This window comes from Ascaphus truei, chromosome 5 (genome assembly GCF_040206685.1).
Source record: "Ascaphus truei isolate aAscTru1 chromosome 5, aAscTru1.hap1, whole genome shotgun sequence".
Lineage (NCBI taxonomy): Eukaryota > Metazoa > Chordata > Amphibia > Anura > Ascaphidae > Ascaphus > Ascaphus truei.
The window spans coordinates 79,598,548-79,618,203 of record NC_134487.1 but is presented as its reverse complement, the minus strand read 5'-3'; the positions used below and the strand labels follow the sequence as shown (position 1 = coordinate 79,618,203).

Sequence of the window (19,656 nt, the reverse complement as noted above, 5' to 3'; positions counted from 1 at the left end):
TAGCAATCGAGAGAATACAAGACGTTCAAGGAGTTTGGAGGCAAAAGGCAGGAGGGAGACAGGTCGATAGTTAGAAGGACAGGTAGGGTCAAGCTTGCTGTTTTTGAGTAATGGTATAACGGTTGCATGCTTGAAGGATGAAGGAAAGGTACCAGAGTAGAGGGAAGAGTTAAAGATCTGTGTGAGCATAGGGATTATAGAAGGAGCAAGAGGTTTTAGGAGATGGGAGGGAATGGGATCAAGAGGGCAAGTGGTAGAGGGAGAAGAGGAGATCAGCAGTGATACATCCTCCTCCGAGATAGCAGAAAAAGAGTCAAGAAAGACAGGAGGAGAGTTGGGAAGCATTGTGGGATGGGAGGAGGCAACAGATGGGATGTTCTGCCGTATGGACTCCACCTTTTTCTTAAAAAAGTCAGCAAAGTCCTGAGGTGAGATGGAGGAAGAAGAGGAGGCAGCTGAGGGTGGTCTGAGTAGAGAGTCAAAGACAGAAAAGAGACGGCGTGGGTTAGACTTGTGTGTGTTGATTAGTGATGAAAAGTAGGTTTGTTTAGCCTGAAAGAGGGCAGAGTTGAAACAGGATAGCATAAATTTGTAGTGGATGAAGTCTGCGAGCGTATGAGATTTCCTCCAGAGGCGTTCAGAGGAACGAGTGGAGGAACGCAGCATGCGTGTGTGGGAGTTTAGCCAGGGTCTGGGGTTAGAAGGCCGAGGACGGCAGAGAGAAAGTGGGGCATGAAGATCAAGAGAGGAAGATAAGGCAGAGTTGTAGTTCCTGACCAGGTTGTCAGGGTCTGAAGCAGAACTGAGAGAGGAGAGGGAGGAGCGTAAAGTGGAATCAAGAGCTGGTAGGTTAATAGAGCGCAGGTTTCTGCAAAAACGAGGGCGAGATGGAGATGGAGAGAAGCGAGATAGAGAGAATGAGATGAGATGATGGTCAGAGAGAGGAAAAGGGGAAATGGAGAAATCGGAGAGAGAGAAGTTCTTAGTGAAAACCAGGTCTAAGTAGTGGCCATCCTTGTGGGTGCTGGCTGCAGTCCACTGTTGAAGGCCAAAAGAAGAGGTTAGAGAAAGAAAGCGGGAAGCCCAAGGGAGAGAGAGGTCATCAATGTGGCAGTTGAAGTCCCCAAGGAGAAGAACAGGGGAGTCTGAGGAGAGAAAGAAAGAGAGCCAGGATTCAAAGTGAGAGAGAAAGGCAGAAGGGGGATGAGTAGAGGAAGGTGGGCGATAGATGACCGCCACATGGACCGGGAGAGGAGAGAAGATCTGGACTGTGTGAGCCTCGAAGGAGGGAAAAACAAGAGAGGGGGGAATAGAAACTGTTCTGTAACGGCAGAGAGAGGAGAGCAGGAGCCCCACGCCTCCACCCCTGCCACCAGGGCGTGGAGTGTGGGAGAAGGAAAGGCCACCATAGGAGAGGGCAGCTTACAGAGCAGAGTCAGACTGAGTGAGCCAGGTCTCAGTTATAGCAAAGAGAAGCAGGGATATCCTTTAGTTATCCTTTAGTTAATATATCCTTTAGTTAAGATGCTGTACATCTGGGAGTCTGACACTAGCACAATGAATGTGTCAGACTGAGGAGCAGATTTGCTTTTACCTGTATCTTGTACAGAGTTGAGCTTTGTCCCTTTTTATGCCGACTTCAGTTTGGGTTCAGGTTTGAAGCCAGATCTGTGTCATATTACAATGCAAACAATCAGTTAAAACTGCTGTCCCGCTGAGAGAACTCAGGAATACATTTTTAGTGATTTTTGTAATGCACAGATCCTTCTTTGGTTGCTATGGCAACCATTTACAAAGTCCTATCTTCTTCCTCTTTTGAAACATGCGCGCACGCACACACACACACACACACACACACACACACACACACACACACACACACACACACACACACACACATTTCAGCGCTGCCCTTTGGCAACAAAGCATCACAAAAATATCTGTTCCATACAGCAGACTGCAATTACTCAGAAAGCTGTAGCAATAATATGTTACACTTGTTAATATAATGTTACATATCAGTTGCAGCAAAAGCTAGAAGGCGGCAATTTTGTTTGGCACAAAATCAGGATTTCTACAGATTTATAACAGGAGCACCAACCCATTGCCAGCTTAGGTAAGAATGTAGAATGATACAGTCACATGCTTTACATATAAAAATAATAATAAAAAAAAAAAAGAAAAAGGCTGAACGTAGTTGAAACTTTCAATTATTGCATTTGTAAAATGTGTTCTATCCATGCCGCAGGATATGATTTTGCTTTGAGACAAAGTTCCATCTATGGTGGTGACACAACTGGAAGCCCCAGTACAATGGATTGCTAGGCTACCGGTGATATAAATCCAGTAGCGCCCAATTTTTGTATGAACTGCTAAATGGATAAAGCCAGGATTATTCTCGCAGTATTTACAGTTTGAAATCTCTACATGGAAAGTTTCCCGCCAGGGCACTCCTGGAAATCTGCAGTAATGGCCACGGGTGCACAGCTACAGAAGCTGCATTAGGCTGCGTCCATAGAAGGACAAGCAGCGCTGAGCCGTGCGGACGCTCCGCGCTGAGCCCCTGCATCCTCAATGAGGATGCCTTGAGAGGGGGCTCACGCGAGCGTCCGCAGGCGTGCTCAGGCTTTGGAGTTTTCAGCCGAGTGCCAAGCTGTTTTTCAGCGCGCTGTCGGCTGAAAACATCCAATCAGCCTTAAGCAGCGTCAACGTCACAGCGCCGTGACGTCGGCGCCGTGACATTGACGTCAGTGCGTCGCGGGCGATTGGCCCAGCGACGTCACTGCCCCGCCTCCAACCACCTCCCCCCAGCTCCCTTCGCGCACGCTGGCTCGCCTGCAAGTCCGTGCAATCGCGCTGACTGAAGCAGGCGAGCCTCAGCGTTAGCGCGCATCCGCTCTCCCCACCCCTCTATGGCCCGGGCCTTAGGAACACAGGAGAAGTGGCCCTCTCGTGGACTTTTTAATGGTGAATATTTTATTGCCGAATCAACATTTTGGTCCTCACACAGACCATACTCAATGTATAGTGTTTTACAGCTTTACAACTATATATGCCCACTCCCCAGTGATGCCCTAACATTTTCTTGCATCAAAAAGACACAGCTGCGGGAGCTGAGCATTTCAGGAAGTGTGTAAACCAGGGATTTCAAACGCAGTCCTCAAGGGCCCCCAACAGGCCGGCTCTTATGGATATCCCTGCTTCAGCACAGGTGGCTCAATCAAAGACTGCTGGTGGCCCTTGAGGACTGAGTTTGAGATCCCTGGTGTAAACAAATACAAAAACATGTGAATGCGTAAGATTTAACAAACATTAGGTGAGAACAAACCAGAAAGAGGAATAGAAATATGGAGGCGTTACATTTGGATGGGAGACTGGTTTATGGTGATAATGTAATCATTGATGTTTTATGATATACACCAAATAATAATCGGCAAGAAGATGTGAATTCCGGTCCAGCGTAACACAAATGCACAGGGAATTAACGGTCTTCCGAGTATGAAACATAGTCCAACAAAATTGTATAATGTAATACATAATCAAGAAGATGCTTTGAACCAATGACTATTGTGGTACATAATGTGGCTTGGTAATAGACGAGACTAATGGGTCTGTGAATACCAAAATCCTCAAGGGCTAAACATTGTAAAAAGACATTTTAATAAGAAAAAGGCACAACAGAATGATTGCATGAAGGAGCACTAACCAAAGGAAGGTATTACATCTATATGTAGTAAGGTAGTCTGGCCAGTAGCAAACAAAGTGGACACTATTACAAGCACCAGCAGTTCTAAAATACGCGGTCTCTGGCCCATATCCCCAAAGTAGTGAAGTTGCGTCTGTGAGGAGTAGGGCCAACGCATTCCCCATAGGAATTGGTTAAAATTTATTGCATGTTCCTGAAATCTCTGAAAACATCCATAGCTGTTCTACTAGTAACTACACAATACACACACACTGTTACATACAAACACACACACATATCACCATATGATTTTAGGTTTCATATTTGTTGTTGAAAAATCGTAGCATCAAATTGCAAAGCCGGTATAACCAACCACTGATGAGACCCAAAACGTCGAAAGAGCTGTCTGTGAGTAGGTTTACTGTCTATGTCCTTCTTTAACCCAGGCAGTGCTGAAAAGTGTGTAATACGGTAGGCATAAGTTTATAAGGGAGCCCGTGTTAAAATGGATAAGACGCAAAAAGTGACAATGTGTGCTCATTTGCATGTCATTTCCCAAAATCCCTGTCTGCAGTGGAAGCACTGCCTGCTAAGAGATAGGGAAAAGCAGGGTTGCAGACGTGTCTGATATTTTTATTTGCCGTGCACGGTATGGTGGTGTTTTTTTTGTCACTTTTTTACCCACCATAACTTATACTTATGTATGGTTTAATACATAGAATTTAAACCTTTAGCAGTAGGAGTTGCCTGAAAGATGGCGTGATCCTTCTACTAAAGTTAATTAAACATCTTCACTCAAATATCAATGATGTTGATTTTGAAGGTGGTTATGAAAACAAATAATGCAAAGAATTACATCTGAATCAGTAACCTCACATTATTAAGAATATAATCTATTCATCTCTTACCTCTTCAATTTCTTTAGTCTTTGCCGTGATTGCTTTTGAGCGGCTGCTATGTGAGGTCCCTTCAAAAAATTCTGAATTTCCAGAAACATTTGTCTCACGATCTGCTGATTGATCCCCAAACAATGCAGAAGACAAGCCAGCCTTATAAAACACACAATTGTATACATATTCAGTGAGTGCATTTATTAAGGAACATTATAACTTCTTTGTTCACGAACAGTCAAGATACTGTATGCATGCAAAAATTGTACCAAATGACTGAATACTTGAGCCCACTGTTGACACCCGTGACAGGGTTACTAGCACCCACGGGCGCCGCGATAGTATCCTGCATACAGCACACACCAATCCTCAATATTGTAATGTACAGTATGTGGACATGTACACCAAAAACAACACGTCCAAACTTAGCATTTACTCAGCCAACTAAAAGCCAGTGTTGGCAGAAAAATAACTGAAATTAAGTGTGACCAAAAGTAAATACACCCTGCCTATAATAGAATAAATAGAATAAAGAATCGGCACAAACGCAGGTCCTAGGAGTCCGATTAGGTCTTATTATAAAAGGACAATACCACAAGTAAAAAGGTCTCTGTTCTCATACCGTTCTCATACCATTCCCATAACCCAGCGGTGTGCAAACTGGGGGGCGCGAGACTGAGTGCGGGGGCTCACGGTTTACAGAGGCCCCGCGCCCTTCCCAAAGGCACTTAAATGTAGTGCCGGGGGAGCTGCAGGGCCTCTGTAAACCTAACCTTGCCTTGGCTCCGACGGCTTCTGAAACGCGTCGCCATGGCAACGTGGCGTCATCATGTGACATCACGTTGCTATGGCAAAGTGACGTCATAGAGCCGACGCGGGGCGCAGATGTGAGGGGACCGCCGGCAGGGGGCGCAGGGAAAAAAAGTTTGCGCCCCCCCTGCCATAACCAGTAAATATGTTCTTAAATGTAGGTTAATAGAAGATGGTTGTATACACCTACGGCCTGGGTCCCGCTGCTTTCGACGGCCCGTGCGGCCGCGCGAGCGCTACGAACCCTCTAATGTTATTCTCCCGAACAGGTCCCAGTCCCTCCTCCCTGCACGGCTCACTACACGCTGTGACGCGTCAGCCGCCAGGGGATTCAAGAGAATTGTAATCCCAAGCGGCGACGCGTCACGTGTTGTGGCTGTGAGCCAATGAGTAGGGGAGGCTTCGGGGAGCGGGGAGGAGTGTGGGGGGGGAGCGGGGAGGAGTGTGGGGGCAAAGCAGGGAGGAGTGTGGGGGGAAAGCGGGGAGGAGTGTGGGGGGAAAGCGGGGAGGAATGTGTGGGGAAAGCATCGATTTTAAATAAACTCTGCAGCACCAAGGAAGTCCCCCCTGCCACAGACTCTCTCCTCTTCGCTGGGGGGGTGGGGGGGTGTTTGTGTGTGTGTGTGTGTGTGCCGTTGTACACGCTGCTCATGTACTGCGGGACAATGTCAGCACCTAAGTATTGAGTTGAAGGCCCCCCTAGCTGTGACAGGGTTAATTCGCCTGCCGAGCTGTGTGTCAGCGATCCCCCTTCCGATTCCCCCCCTGCTCCGATCCCCCGGGCTCCGATTCACCCCCCCCCGTGTGTATTTGTGAGTGCGTGAGTGCCTGTCTGTCTGTGTGTATGTGTGTGCCTGAGTGCCTGTCTGTTTGTGTGGATGTGTGTGCCTGAGTGCCTGTCTGTGTGTGTGAATGTGTGTGTGTATGTGTGTGCCTGAGTGCATGAGTGCCTGTCTGTATAAGTGAGCGGCTGAGGAGTTGAGGAGCTGAACGGCTGAGGAGTTGAGGAGCTGAACGGCTGAGGAGTTGAGGAGCTGAACGGCTGAGGAGTTGAGGAGCTGAACGGCTGAGGAGTTGAGGGGCTGAACGGCTGAGGGGCGGTCCCGCCCCCTCACGTCATGGCCACGCCCAACCACCCGTCTTGGCCACGCCCCCCGTTCCGGAAAAAGTTTCCTGCAGACCGCAGATCGCGGTGCAGTGAGTTGCACGCGCCGCCGGCAAGCAAGACAGCCGTGCGGACGCGTGCAATGGGGCCTTAGCGTAATAAGGCACTCCTAGAGACAAAACACAGGGGTACAAAAGGGTTAACTGTCCAGTATCATATCACTCCTTAATAGTAGGAAATTGTGATTGGGCAGTGTGACTCCCTCTCGTACCCGCACATTCTGGCTAATATTCAGCCCTTACACCAGAGGTGGCAACTCCAGTCCTCAAGGGCAACCAACAGGTCAGGTTTCTAGAATATCTCTGCTTCAGCACAGGCGGGTCAGTCAAAGACTTGCTAAATGGGCTACTTAATTACCTCCTAATAGGGTGTGATATGATACAGGGAGTTTAACCCTTGATTACCCACCCGTGCTGTCTCTAGGAGTGTCCTCTCTGCTTTAGCACTTACTTGGTGGACTTGAGCACATACATTCCAACACTGAGTATTAGTGTGGGCAGATCCCACAATACACAGATGGGTTCATAAATGTAACGGATACGGATCTTACATATTCATCAGCAGCTTCAGGCGCGCCGCTTTCAGCCGCCTTCTCCATTTTTTCAGCAACCCATTTGCTTGCAGCCTCCACCAGAACACTTTCAGACAGCCGGCTGCCTTTATCCAAGTCTGCACCCTACAAATAACAAATCGTGTGTTTAAAGATGTAGAAAATGCATTCATATCTTTAACTGCAGCAACCAGTACAAAAAGAAATCCTATCCACAACGTACTCTGACACACAATGGTTTTCTGTTGCGTAAAGATGCCTGTTTGGGAACTGCAGTAAAGGGCTTAGAAACAAATAAATATTTGGTTGACGACTAACATCAACCAACACCGCCGGCTTCTGTAGACATATACGTAGAACAAAGAAGAGGACAACATATTCAATTTAAATATTTGACTTCTAGAGATGGAACTATTGATATTAAATTCTTCTCTCATTTCTGTGTTTGATACGGTTTCTATTTCCTCCCCTATACCCAACACAGTGTGTAAATGTCCCTGCCTCATCCCTGATCACCTTTTACATACCTCTTGCCCTCCTAAGAAAAATTATTTTTTTGTACCATTACATGACAATCTATGTTAAGGAGAGCCTCAGATGGTCCCCACACAACCTCATTTGCTCTATTTCCAGAGTCCTAAGCATAAATGTTATATTTAAATTGTGGTTAAAAAAAAAGTAGCACTAAAAAAGCATTATAGCACATACACTATAGACCAGTTGTGTTCAACTTTTTTTGATTAAGGAACCCTATAAAAATATTGGGAAACCCTTACATTACAGTATGTAATAGAAAAAGCAAAAGCTGCAGCTATGAGAGGCTGAAAGAACTTGCTAAGTCTCCAACATATTTCTATCCATATATGCAATAAAATAGTTTATTGATGTGGCCATTCTTTCTAAATAAAAGGAGAACTCAAACAGCATACAAATTAAACAGACTTCTTAACACTATGTACTCCAAATATAAACCTCTCGAGCATACTCAATACTTTGTGTTAAACATGACTTCCTTAATCATTTAATGGCAAAAAATCAGTAGTTGCAAAAAAATAAATTGCCAATGTTTACTTATTAATTCATTTACAAATAATCTACTTATACAGGGCTGAATGAGTCTATAATGCACTGCAAAGCACATATTTATCTGGTTCTCTACTACTAAAATGTGAATGCATGCCCTCATTCTCTCCCGTCTGGACTATTGCAACCTTCTCCTTACTAGCCTCCTAGCTTTCATCACTTCAATCTATTTAAAATGCTGCTGCAAGTAAAACCTCAATCTCCTCGCGATAAGTTTCTATTCTCTCCTCTTGAAAACGCTGTTGGCTCCCTATTAAACACTGCAGTCATTACAATATTTTCTTACTCAAGGCTCTCCCCTTCTCTGCCCCTCTTTATAGCTCAGGATATTGCTATACCCATTTTCACCCTCTACACTGCAAAGCAATGATCCCATCTGCAATTTTATATTCCCTGTATTCTGACTGTACTGTAATGTTTGTATAAATAGGAAAGTGTGGGTTACCTGGTTAGGGCTATAAAATAGAAATACACATACAAATATGCAAAGACTATCAGCTTGAAACAGGAATCTCTTGACCTATTGTGTTAACATTCATTAATGGATATTAATCTGTTATGAAAGTTGTCTCTTTCCCCCATTGTACTGCAATGCAGAACATGCTGGAGCATTATAGAATAATTTAAAAAAAAAGAAAAAAGTAATAATAATAAATCATAACCATACATAGTAGTGGATTACTGTATAGTATACCTTTGAAGGAGGAATTGCTGCTGAGCTGGATGGGGATACATCTTTCGAGGATTTCAAAGAATGGCTGCCAGGTCTCTCCTTATCTAGGGTAAAAAATAAATTAAAAAAGAGATATAACATGTCAATGTCACAATTACACTTCACATATGCTTGTAATGGCCGATTCTGTTCTCGTGTATTGTTTCACTGCTTTGTACCCTAGGATACACATGAAAACAAAGTGTCGCTCAATGTACTGTATCTTTCCTTTTAAAATATTTAATAAATGTAAAACATTTTTTTTTTTTACTAAAACATCAATCTGTTTAATTACGCACTGATTGTACACAAACATCACTACAAATCATCTCATCCTGATAAGGGACCAATCAACTGACTGGAATAAGCTTATTATGAGCTAGATCAGCACTTGCTTACAGTCTATGGCGATAAAGTGACTTGTTGTAAAACGCACAGAGCACCTTCATCGCCACGCTCCTCAGTGTGGTCTTCCGTTTACCTTTATCCAGCATATTACATATCATTTAACAGGGTCCTCTCAACAGCGAAACATTGCAGTTTGTGAACTTCCAACTGTATTGTACTCGCAAATACAGTATATTCAATCTAAGAGGGTGAAACTAAGGTTTAATCCCGTCACCGCACACTGCAATAGATTGTGCAATGATGAACAGAACGCCACAGCCTTTCAATCTCAAACTACCTTGCTGTTATTTCTACACGTCTACATAATTTGTATGCAATAAATCAAAAACAATGCTAAATAAAAACAAACAAAAACAAGATGAAGACAACTCAATGTTGGGAATTGGCAGTAGATCGACCAAGGAGCACAAATTGAAGGGAACAAAAAATTGGTTCTTAACCCTTATATGTTGGACACACTTTCCGTGATGTATTTGCATTTGTTACTTTAATAGGCTTTACAAATCAGACACGTGTGGCTTTTTTCTTTTTTTTTTAGCATCCAATGCAAATACGGCTTCTCATTCAAATAGGCAATGGAAAAGGAATTTGCAAGCCATTAAAACAAGGTCACATCATTGTAAATACTAGTAACAGAAAATAATATTTAAAGGGATAAAATTAGGAAAATGTGAGTTACAAACAATATCAGAATAAACATTCTATGATGTTTAAAGTTACCAAATATCTATTGTATTTATGTATATATAAACATATGATTACTTGTATTACAATGACCAGCAAGGTATAAATAAAAGTGTAAGCGAGTAGATAAAATTATGGCAATTAGATACATATGCTAATTCATAAAGCCCAAACTGGACAAATGAAACTGATAAGGTTTTGACAACATATACAGACTTGTTAATATAATGTATCGGACAAGGGATGATCCTTTAATTCTGGCACTTGTATCCGACAAATCGTTTGACAGAATAGAGTCGTTTTATCTTAACATGGTTACGTAGTTTTGTAATCGGGTTTCAGCCCTGTATGATATTCACTTATCTTTTATATCAGTAAATGGGTTTCCATGAGAATAATTTTTCTTGGACTGAGAGACTAGACAGGGGTGCCACATGTTGCCACTATTTGTCCTTTCTATGGAACCTCTAGTTGAACTTAGAAGACTTCATCCTCCAATTCTACACCTTTCCCCTTCAGTGCTTCAACATGCACCGTGTCTTAGAATAGTGCTCATTTTAGGCACCTTGATGCACCTGGGGGGCTAGTAAGCACAGAGTACTCAGTCAATCATCAACAGCAAATTAGGAGTAAGCCTCTTTTCTTTCCAAATACGGAGCACTCATACACTTGGAAAGATAAACATGGAGGTTGATTTTGCCTACACTATCCAAATCAAGACTGATGATGTTTAGGAGCTGAAAGAGTCTGGATCCAGGGTCAAATTAAACAAAATGGGAGTAGTTTATTCTCTTACAGGAATACAACCTCCAGGGAAGTCTGTTACTTCACGGTCCTCTGACCCCAGACACAAGACTTCCACTTCACAAAGAGGTCTCCGATAGCAGGGAAAATATAGATTGTTGTCTAGAACAAAGATCCCTCGTCAGCAGCCAGCAGTATGGAGTGCAACTCTCGGCAGGAATGCAGTGTAGCAATACTCTTCAGGGCCTGAGAGAAAGGGGACAATCCTCTCCTCAGCACACCAGCAAGGCAGCCTCCTTGCCACATCTTTAGGCTACGGCCCCAGTATTAACTGCTGCACGCGCGCCTGGCGACGCGTGCACAGAGTAAAGCCGCGATTGGCTGTCTGTAGGGGAGCTAAAGGATGCATGGGGGGGGGGGGGCGCAGCCATTGAGGGCATATCTGCCCTTCCATTGGCTGCCCGCCATACACGTGATTGCATCGTGGCACGGGAAGACATTCTTATCTTCCCTGCCAGCATACGCGTCATTGTGCTTTGCGCGCCGCAGCGGTCACTGGAGACCTGGCCTTATATACTATAGTGATTGGGGTCCTACTCAGGAGCATTTAGCTTACCTGTGATTCAATTAGCCCATGCAATTAAATCCAGTAGACGGAGTAGAAGGACTGAGCAGACTGGAGGGAACTCCCAGAATCAGATGGCTAGTTTAATTCCCAGCCATGACTATCTACATAAGCCTGGATCTGAGGTAGTAAATGGTGGCAGGTAACAGTTCACTGTCACACATGACTTTACCCCTTTAGAATGTGCCAACAGTTTTTTCTCCAAGGTCTAGTAGTATTGCGAAAAGCAATGCACCACATGTGGCTGGGGGTTAAATCAACACAACCTAAGCCTATTGAAGCTAATTATAAAGGAGCCATTAAACACTTAGATTGGGCCTCAGTTATCTTAAAGGGGCAATCCCTCCTAGGAACAAAATGAACAAATTCCAATGCCATGTTTGGGATCTCATCTGGGTAATGGATAACTTTAACTTAAATCTGACACGTATAGGCATTTTTAATTTATTTTCTTGAAGTTGGACTTGGGAGGGGTTTGATTTCCTCTGGCTACTCCCTTTTATGTAATGTCACTGTGCGTTCAGTAAGTACTTGTACAACCACAGTGTCCCGTCCCCCCCATCCCTTATCTTTATTGGTTCTCTGATAAGGACATGGTGGGAAAAGGGCAAAGAAAACACTTGATTGACAAACATTTCCCGACTCAGACGCCCCTAAGAAATTCAACTTGGCGACTATGCAGAATGGCAGCTTTAACTATTGGACCTTGAGGAATGCCCATTATTCACTTTGTGTGCTGCAGGCTCTAAAGAGACAGAAAAGAGCGTCTTTGGGGGTTAAGGGAATACAAGGCAGAAAGTCTCAGATATTATAACCTCCCGTGACTGGAGACATACCCGCAACCCACACAGAATGCATCTGTCCACTAGCCCACCAGGTACATCAAGATGCCTAAAATGGGATACTTTGTCCTTCCAAAACACAGGTGCAGAAATGTTGAGGCCACAAGAAACATGGTTCTTTCTATAAGGAGCATTACTGTAGGACTTCAGAGCTGAATAAAATGTTATTTGATTAAATATTCATATTAAAGGTAATTCGGTACACAAGTAAAGCACAGAGGTAAAAATGGGAGAGGAAGTCGATGCTTCTTCCCCGTTATGTGATGTAATCATTCAGAGGGTAAACCCAGGTCCAATATTTACATTTACAGATGGATATCCACATAAGCTTAAGGCGGATTACCCATTAGATCCGGGCGGCAAAAATGTCCGCCCCCATATACTATTTCCGCGCTCTCGTTTAGCTGTTGCAGCCGTCTCCTTACCCGCCTCCCTCCTTCTCAACCACATTGAAGTGAAGGCACCAATGTGATGTCACGGCGTCTCGTTGCCATGGTTACGCAACGTTGCGTCATATGGTGTGTTACCATGGCAACATGATGTCGTGTGACGTCCACGGCGTCATTTGACGCTGCGGTTCAGAAGCAGTAGGGGGTGGCAGGGAAGGAGGCGGCCGCAACAGCGAAGTGCCCAGGGGCGGCGGATTGCTGGCTTAACCCCGTGTGTTAAAATGGAGAAAATCGGAATAGTATTATGCGTACATGTACTAAAAAATGATATATCTGCATACATGTACACATACATACTGATACTTTAATATAAAAAGGTCAGCTCTTGAACCTTAACCCAATATTAACATCTTTCAAATAAAGATAGTTAAATATTTTTGTAATATTGATTTTCTTTAATACAGTTTCCATTTAGTCTGCCATCAGAATTTAATTTGGCACATGTATTACAGCTACTGCTGCTTTGAACCTACAGTAAGTAGAAAAAGACTTCGCACACGGTCAGTGTTAATATGAATGTTAGTATGGATTGACTATTAACAGCAAATGGAACACACAATGATCAGTTGATGTTTATAGGTTTGTTCCTTAATCTCTGTTCTAAAAGTTCTATAAAGCGGAACTAAACTGAATGGCTACAGTTGCCGACATACACCAGGCGTAAAAGGGTTTCAGATCATCCAAGAGTAACAACCACGCTAAAGAACAACAAACTGTAATTCTCAAAGACAGCCATTTCGACATGCTTTCCTTGGTCAACATTAGCTGATCAAACACCACAAAATCGGAGCACCTGAAACTTCCTCAATAAAGAAAAAAGATAAACACAACATTAAAAAAAGGCATAATTAATTGTCAGAACTAAACCGGTTTATCTACAGCTCTGCCGCCAAGAGATACTGTAGGTCTGTCTTTTTCCTGCTCCTCTTCCACTGGTTTCTTTACTAGCACTATACTGTAATGTGGGAATACGCGTGCAGAATAATGTTGGAGTTCAGGGATGAGAAGGTGGTTTACATCTGCAATTACCCCGACTTAAAGTAGAAATCCCCATTCCCAACCTTTTATTTCATACGGGACATACATATAAACAAAAAATAATATTTTTTTTTATGGCATCTATCATTTGCATTTGTATAATGGCTTACAGGCCTATTAAACCATGTTTGGTTAATAGGGCGTTATATTATTCATATAGGGAGGAGGTTGTTAGGTGTGTTAGGATGGGGGTAGTGTGAGAGGGTGCGGAGTGTAGATGCCTTGGGTGAAATTAGGCCACCCCGGGGAAGAGAGATGGGGAATAACCCCTTACTTGCATAGCAGTTAGTAAGGTCTCTTTGGTATAAGTATAATTCTCCCTGCCCGGCTCCTAGGGAGTTCACATCAGTGCCGGTGTTAGGGATGCTCAGGTTGCATTACCTTATTCAGGGTGCAGGCTGAGAATTGGTACACAATGATGAGTGCCAGCAACTTTATTCTTTCAAAGAGCAGTTTTATGGTCTTGTTTATTTATTTATAAAATATTTTACCAGGAAGTAATACATTGAGAGTTACCTCTCGTTTTCAGGTATGTCCTGGGCACAGAGTTAAGACAAATAATACATGTTTACAAATACAGTTACATAATGAGCAGGGTATATATTATATACAAGCCATTGCATGCACAGTTAAAGATAATTTATATTATGGGCGTATGAAACAGTTACAGACCAGATTAAAATGTGTGACAGCCTTAGATTTGAAAGAACTTAAACTGGTGGTGGATGTAAGAGTCTCTGGTAGGTTGTTCCAGTTTTGGGGTGCACGGTAAGAGAAGGAGCAGCGGCCGGATACTTTGTTGAGCCTTGGGACCATGAACAGTCTTTTGGAGTCTGATCTCAGGTGATAGGTGCTGCATGTGGTAGGGGTGAGGAGCTTGTTCAGGTAGCTGGGTAGCTTGCCCATAAAGAATTTGAAGGCAAGACAGGAAAGGTGAACTTTGCGCCTAGACTCGAGTGATGACCAATCTAGTTCTTTGAGCATTTCGCAGTGGTGTGTTATAGTTGCATTGGAGAACAAAACGACAAATTGAATTGTAGAGGGTGTCAAGTTTGCTAAGTTGGGTTTGAGGTGCTGAGCCATATACTATGTCTCCATAGTCAATAATTGGCATTAGCATCTGCTGTGCGATACGTGTTCTGACCAGGAGACTTAGGGAGGATTTGTTCCTGTAAAGTACCCCTAGTTTGGCATAGGTCTTGGTTGTCAGGGCATCAATGTGCATCCCGAATGTTAAGTGGGAGTCAAACCATATGCCCAGGTATTTAAAACTAGTAACAGGAGTTAGGGTGGTGTTAGTGTTGGTTCTAATCTGGAGCTCAGTCGCTGGAAGCTTTAAAAATTTAGTCTTGTATGCACAGTCTCACATTTAATATACATAGGTCATCTTGTACTTCCAATAAACTGTCTTAAGCTTATGTTGTTTGCATGGCTTCCCTAGTTGCCCCCATCTTAGCCTGCTAAGGTGGTGCTGCGGGTTTACACTAACCAATCGGCCCATAGAATTGTTGTGCTCTATAGTGCTTGTAGCGCTCCATATCCATGGGACCACTGGTGGGCCTAGTACTACTCGCTTGTTGATCAGCCTACTCATTTTAGAGCTGCCTGCCACCACGTGACTTTCTGGGTGAGAGCCAGCGAGGGATCCGCCGGTGGGGTAGGTCTAACTATGCTAAGGGACTGCTGCTTGGGAAGCTCCCTCAAAGCATAGTCTGTCTCTCGGGATATCTAGGGAGTAATGCAAGACCATCATGGTGGGACGCTAGATAAACAGGGTACTTTTGGGACTCTAGATAAACAGGGTACTTTCCCTAACTGAAAACAATAAAAAAGATGCGGAACATATCCTGTACATAGGGGCATACGTAACTTTTCACATTGAGATCCTTCCTCTTCAATCTCTAATTCGATCTGCCTTCCAGCAGCCTCCCCCCCCCCCCTCCCTATTTATAGCATAACATTATGTCACTGTATCTAGGCAGAAAGGGTGGGGCTTAACTTCTGCTGAATTACCCCAGGACCCTGCGATAGGGAAGGGGCGTTACTCTGTGTGAGCCATCAAATTAACCCCTTAAGGCCCTACAAATCCCATAAAAAGGGTGGGGGGGGGGTTACATAACTAATAATTATTAATAACCCCTTTGTAGCCCATAGTGGCCAGCTAGCCATGGGTTGCTTCTATGTGTTTAATATATTAAAAAGTTATCTAAAGATGATGTTGGAACTCAAGTCCAACCCCCCTCAGCAGCTACATGCATGCAAGGCAAACATGCTTTTTATAACCTATAGAAAAAAAACATCAAAAACTTTACTTTCTCAAAAGCTACATTTAAATAAAAAATAGCAAGGGGCAGTTCTGTCGCCCAACCCCTACATCACATAGAAAATTCACAATAGTATGCTAAGCCATAAGCCATTGCTTTGGTATATGATCTGCAAAAAAGGTGTGTTAAACGTGCAACATTGGTACTTTTTCAGTTGACTTCTGACGCATCCATATCACGATCGGCTGGATCGATTCACTAATTTGGCAACCACCATCTCACAAGCCCGGAAAATAAATGTATCAAGATGTGCTGCAAATTCATCTAGCCGATCAAGAGATATGACTGTTTGAGATATCTAGATATCTATATAAATATCTATATAAATCCGGGCGATCGGATTTTGCCTGCTGGCAATCCGTGCTGCGGTTCTTACAATTCCCCAGCTCAGGGGGAAAAAAAAATCCCCCTGCCTGATTGGGCTGACGCATGTCACGTTGCCAGGACTTTTTTGGCGCGCAGCCAGGCTCTATATGAGCTGAGCAGTCAAGCCCGCACTTCCTTTTCTGCACAGAGGTAAGTAGTGTCTCATGCCTCCCCCCTTCATTCCCATGTCTCCCATGCCCCTCTCCCTTTGACTCCGGTGTGTGTGCGGTTTTATATTCTGCACCTCTGGCTTGAAACACACATGGCCTGTGAGGCTCTGCCACCAGCCGAAATAGGTCAGAGTTTGGTCTGGGAAGACGTTACTTGCAGGAAATTTGGGAAATAGCAGCCACCAGTTCTCTATGCTAAACAAATAAAATTGCCTATAAAACGACTGCACCGCTGGTATGTGACCCCGGTGAAGCTTCATGTAATATATCCATCCTCATCGCCTATGTGCTGGAGGAACTGTGGGCAAAGGGGCACGCTTTTTCAAATTTGGCCAGACTGTCCTAAGATTAATCAATTATGGAGCAAGGTTCATAGACATACACCTACTCTCTAGATTGTAATGGAAATGGGCAGATTAACTAGCTCTAATAATGACACATAGCCTACATTCTATAGAACATGGGAACCTTTGTTGACATTTGGAAAACTACAAGGAGTTGTCAATGTAGATAGATGTTTAGAAAATAAAGAGTCTCTGGGAAAGTCTTGTTTATCTGGTATAAATGTTAATGGTATGTTATATGTTTATCCACCACCCCTTCGATGCTTCACACACCCCCCCTTTTTTTTTCTGTAACCTTTCGTCCTTCCCTTTTCCTCTAGTTCACTTACTTGAAAACTAATGTATACAATAAATGATTGCCTTGCAATGCTTGATTATAAAATTTTATTAAAATCCGAGTGTTAAAAAAACAACAACACAGCAACTCCAGCCAACAGAGATAAAATCTCCAGGGAAAGTAAAGTATGCAGAATTCCTAAAGTAAGTGGCCCTGCTGCTCTCACAGTATCACAGAGGTTTGACATTTCAAAAACAAGTTGCAGAGAGAGCAAGAGAAAAAAAAGAAAGAAAAAAAAGATGAGTCGCTGAATACTGTGGCACCAAAAGGGCAGCTATTTTGAGGAAAGATCCAAAATGTATTTCCATTGATCAGAGAAGCTTAATTAAAAAATGGTATGATGGATACACAGAAATTACTAGTAGTTGGACCCCACTAGAAATCAGGGTTTACGTAAACTATATGTAGCCCCTGTGCTAGGGACTACTAGTAGTTAACAGGTTAAGGACCCTAGAGGGTTAACTGTTTGGGGCCACTCGGGTTACTCCCCTCCCCATCAAGTGATACAGGATGACTTGCAGAAGGGATAGCCACTCCCCAGTAGGTATTGTGACCGGTGATGTCGCCATAGGGAGATGGGAGGATATATATAGTGCCCCCAGTGTTCTAGAATCAAGTTCCTCGGGAGTAGCAGTTGGAGAGGGCCTCAGTGCAAATTATGTAAATATGATTAAGTATATAGTTATGTGTAGAAAGGATGTCCTGTCATCTTTATTGTTTTCAGTTATGGAACATGCCCTTTACAGTTAAAGCCCATAGTAATGAACAGAGATTGTTCCCTGACCAGAAGAGCAAGCAGGAAAGTGCTCGGCAGCGAGTTCTGAGTAGAAACTCCGGAAACATAGTTGGATCAGGCCCACCGGAGAGTCCCTAATAAAGCCCCAATCCAATAGGTATGGACGAGGTAGACGGTGCACAGTGATGGGATACTGAACCCGGAACATAGAGTGTAATAATGTCGACAAGTCGTCAGTAAACTTCCGATCTGAGTATACAGGAAGAATGCCATCCACAGTTAAGGAATACTGAACCCAGAGAGTAGTCCCACAACCAGGGTCCACCAGATGCAGGGCATTAAGGAATCAATGCAACAGATTGCTAATCAAACATTACTAAATGACATCAATATAAGTACCTCCCCAGCATATAACTAAGAGCTACCAAGGGAAGAAGCACAGAGTAACCGTATTGTTTGACACCAGTTAATGTCTATAAGAAGTATGTCCTATGCATATGTAGCATTATCAACCGATGTTAATAAAGCACTTTGTTTGTACTATAAACTATAAAAGTTCCTGGTGTCCTTTATATCTACACCCAGCCTGCACAGATCCAGCACCCTGCAAATGTATGAGACACTGAGCACAGCCATGTAAATAGTCTACAAAACAAAAAAAGGGGTTGTAATTGGGCGCTCCTGATGAGAGCAAGTGGTTTTTAAAGTGCTAGTGCAACATTGAACACACGTGGCAATATCTCAAATAAAGTGTATAAGTGAAATAAACATATATTAAAACACAATCACGATAATACTTAATAAAAAATGTGCATAAAATGAATAACCACCACCAGTAAGGTGAAATACTGTGTGTAATAATATGATGTAAAGCAGCTCAAAAAAAACTTTTTATACCGTTCTCAGGTCCATAAAAGATAGCGAAGTCTTCCAGATAAGGAGTTCACGACATGTAAATACAGGAGTCCATCATGATGTAAACTCCTTAGTCGGACGAGGAGGGTTACATATTTATTAATTTCTCATTTCACCACAGATAAACAAAATGGAGAGGGGATACAACAGTGATAAATGTAGGTGGCCAAGTATGTGCAATGTATATTTACAACTTTCTCTTTAGTTTGCAAGCTAATGTAGGTACATCATTTGAACATGAACTATGACAACACGCTATCCCTTTCTCCCAAGTACAGATAGCCAGAAGTTTAATTTAAGTAACGGTTCTTTACAGAATTGTTATTTAAGCATTAAACTTGGTCAGAAAGCAAAACATTTTTTGAAATGGCGGCTACTAAAATGAACAGACTAATATAATAATGCAATAATAATGCTCTGTAAAGAGCACAATACATTCTACTTAAAAACAATTCAAGCAGAATCGAGGCATGTGTTCTGGTGACAAGTATATAACCTAGCCATAGAAATAAGGCTGCTACGATGCACTTAAATCCATTTAATTATTTAAACCACCATAGAATTCTTCCCTAGTTGGGAAGCAGGGGGTCTCCTGAGCTGAACCACATTAATTTCAGCTCCGGGGAACCCTTGTTCTCCGAGATACTTACATCAGAATGTGATGCTGGTATCTCTTGCATGTTGAAAGGTCCGACCGGCCAATAGACAGGCGCAAGGGATGAAGTTGTGGCTTTCTATTGGCCTGCGGGATCTTCAAACAGACATTTTCTGTGCCCAGC

The 19,656-nt window shown here is 43.2% G+C and overlaps 1 protein-coding gene across 5 annotated transcripts in view; it reads right to left on the bottom strand.

The window, feature by feature from the left end:
- PPHLN1 (periphilin 1) overlaps positions 1-19,656 on the bottom strand; it is a 118,830-nt gene that overhangs the window by 53,252 nt on the left and 45,922 nt on the right. For all 5 annotated transcript variants that reach the window (XM_075600091.1, XM_075600090.1, XM_075600089.1 and 2 more), the window contains exons 7-9: positions 8,878-8,960; positions 7,101-7,226; positions 4,594-4,734 (exon numbers count right to left, since the gene is read on the bottom strand). In XM_075600091.1, coding sequence (XP_075456206.1) covers positions 4,594-4,734; positions 7,101-7,226; positions 8,878-8,960 — 350 coding nt within the window. The remainder of the gene's footprint in view (positions 1-4,593; positions 4,735-7,100; positions 7,227-8,877; positions 8,961-19,656) is intronic.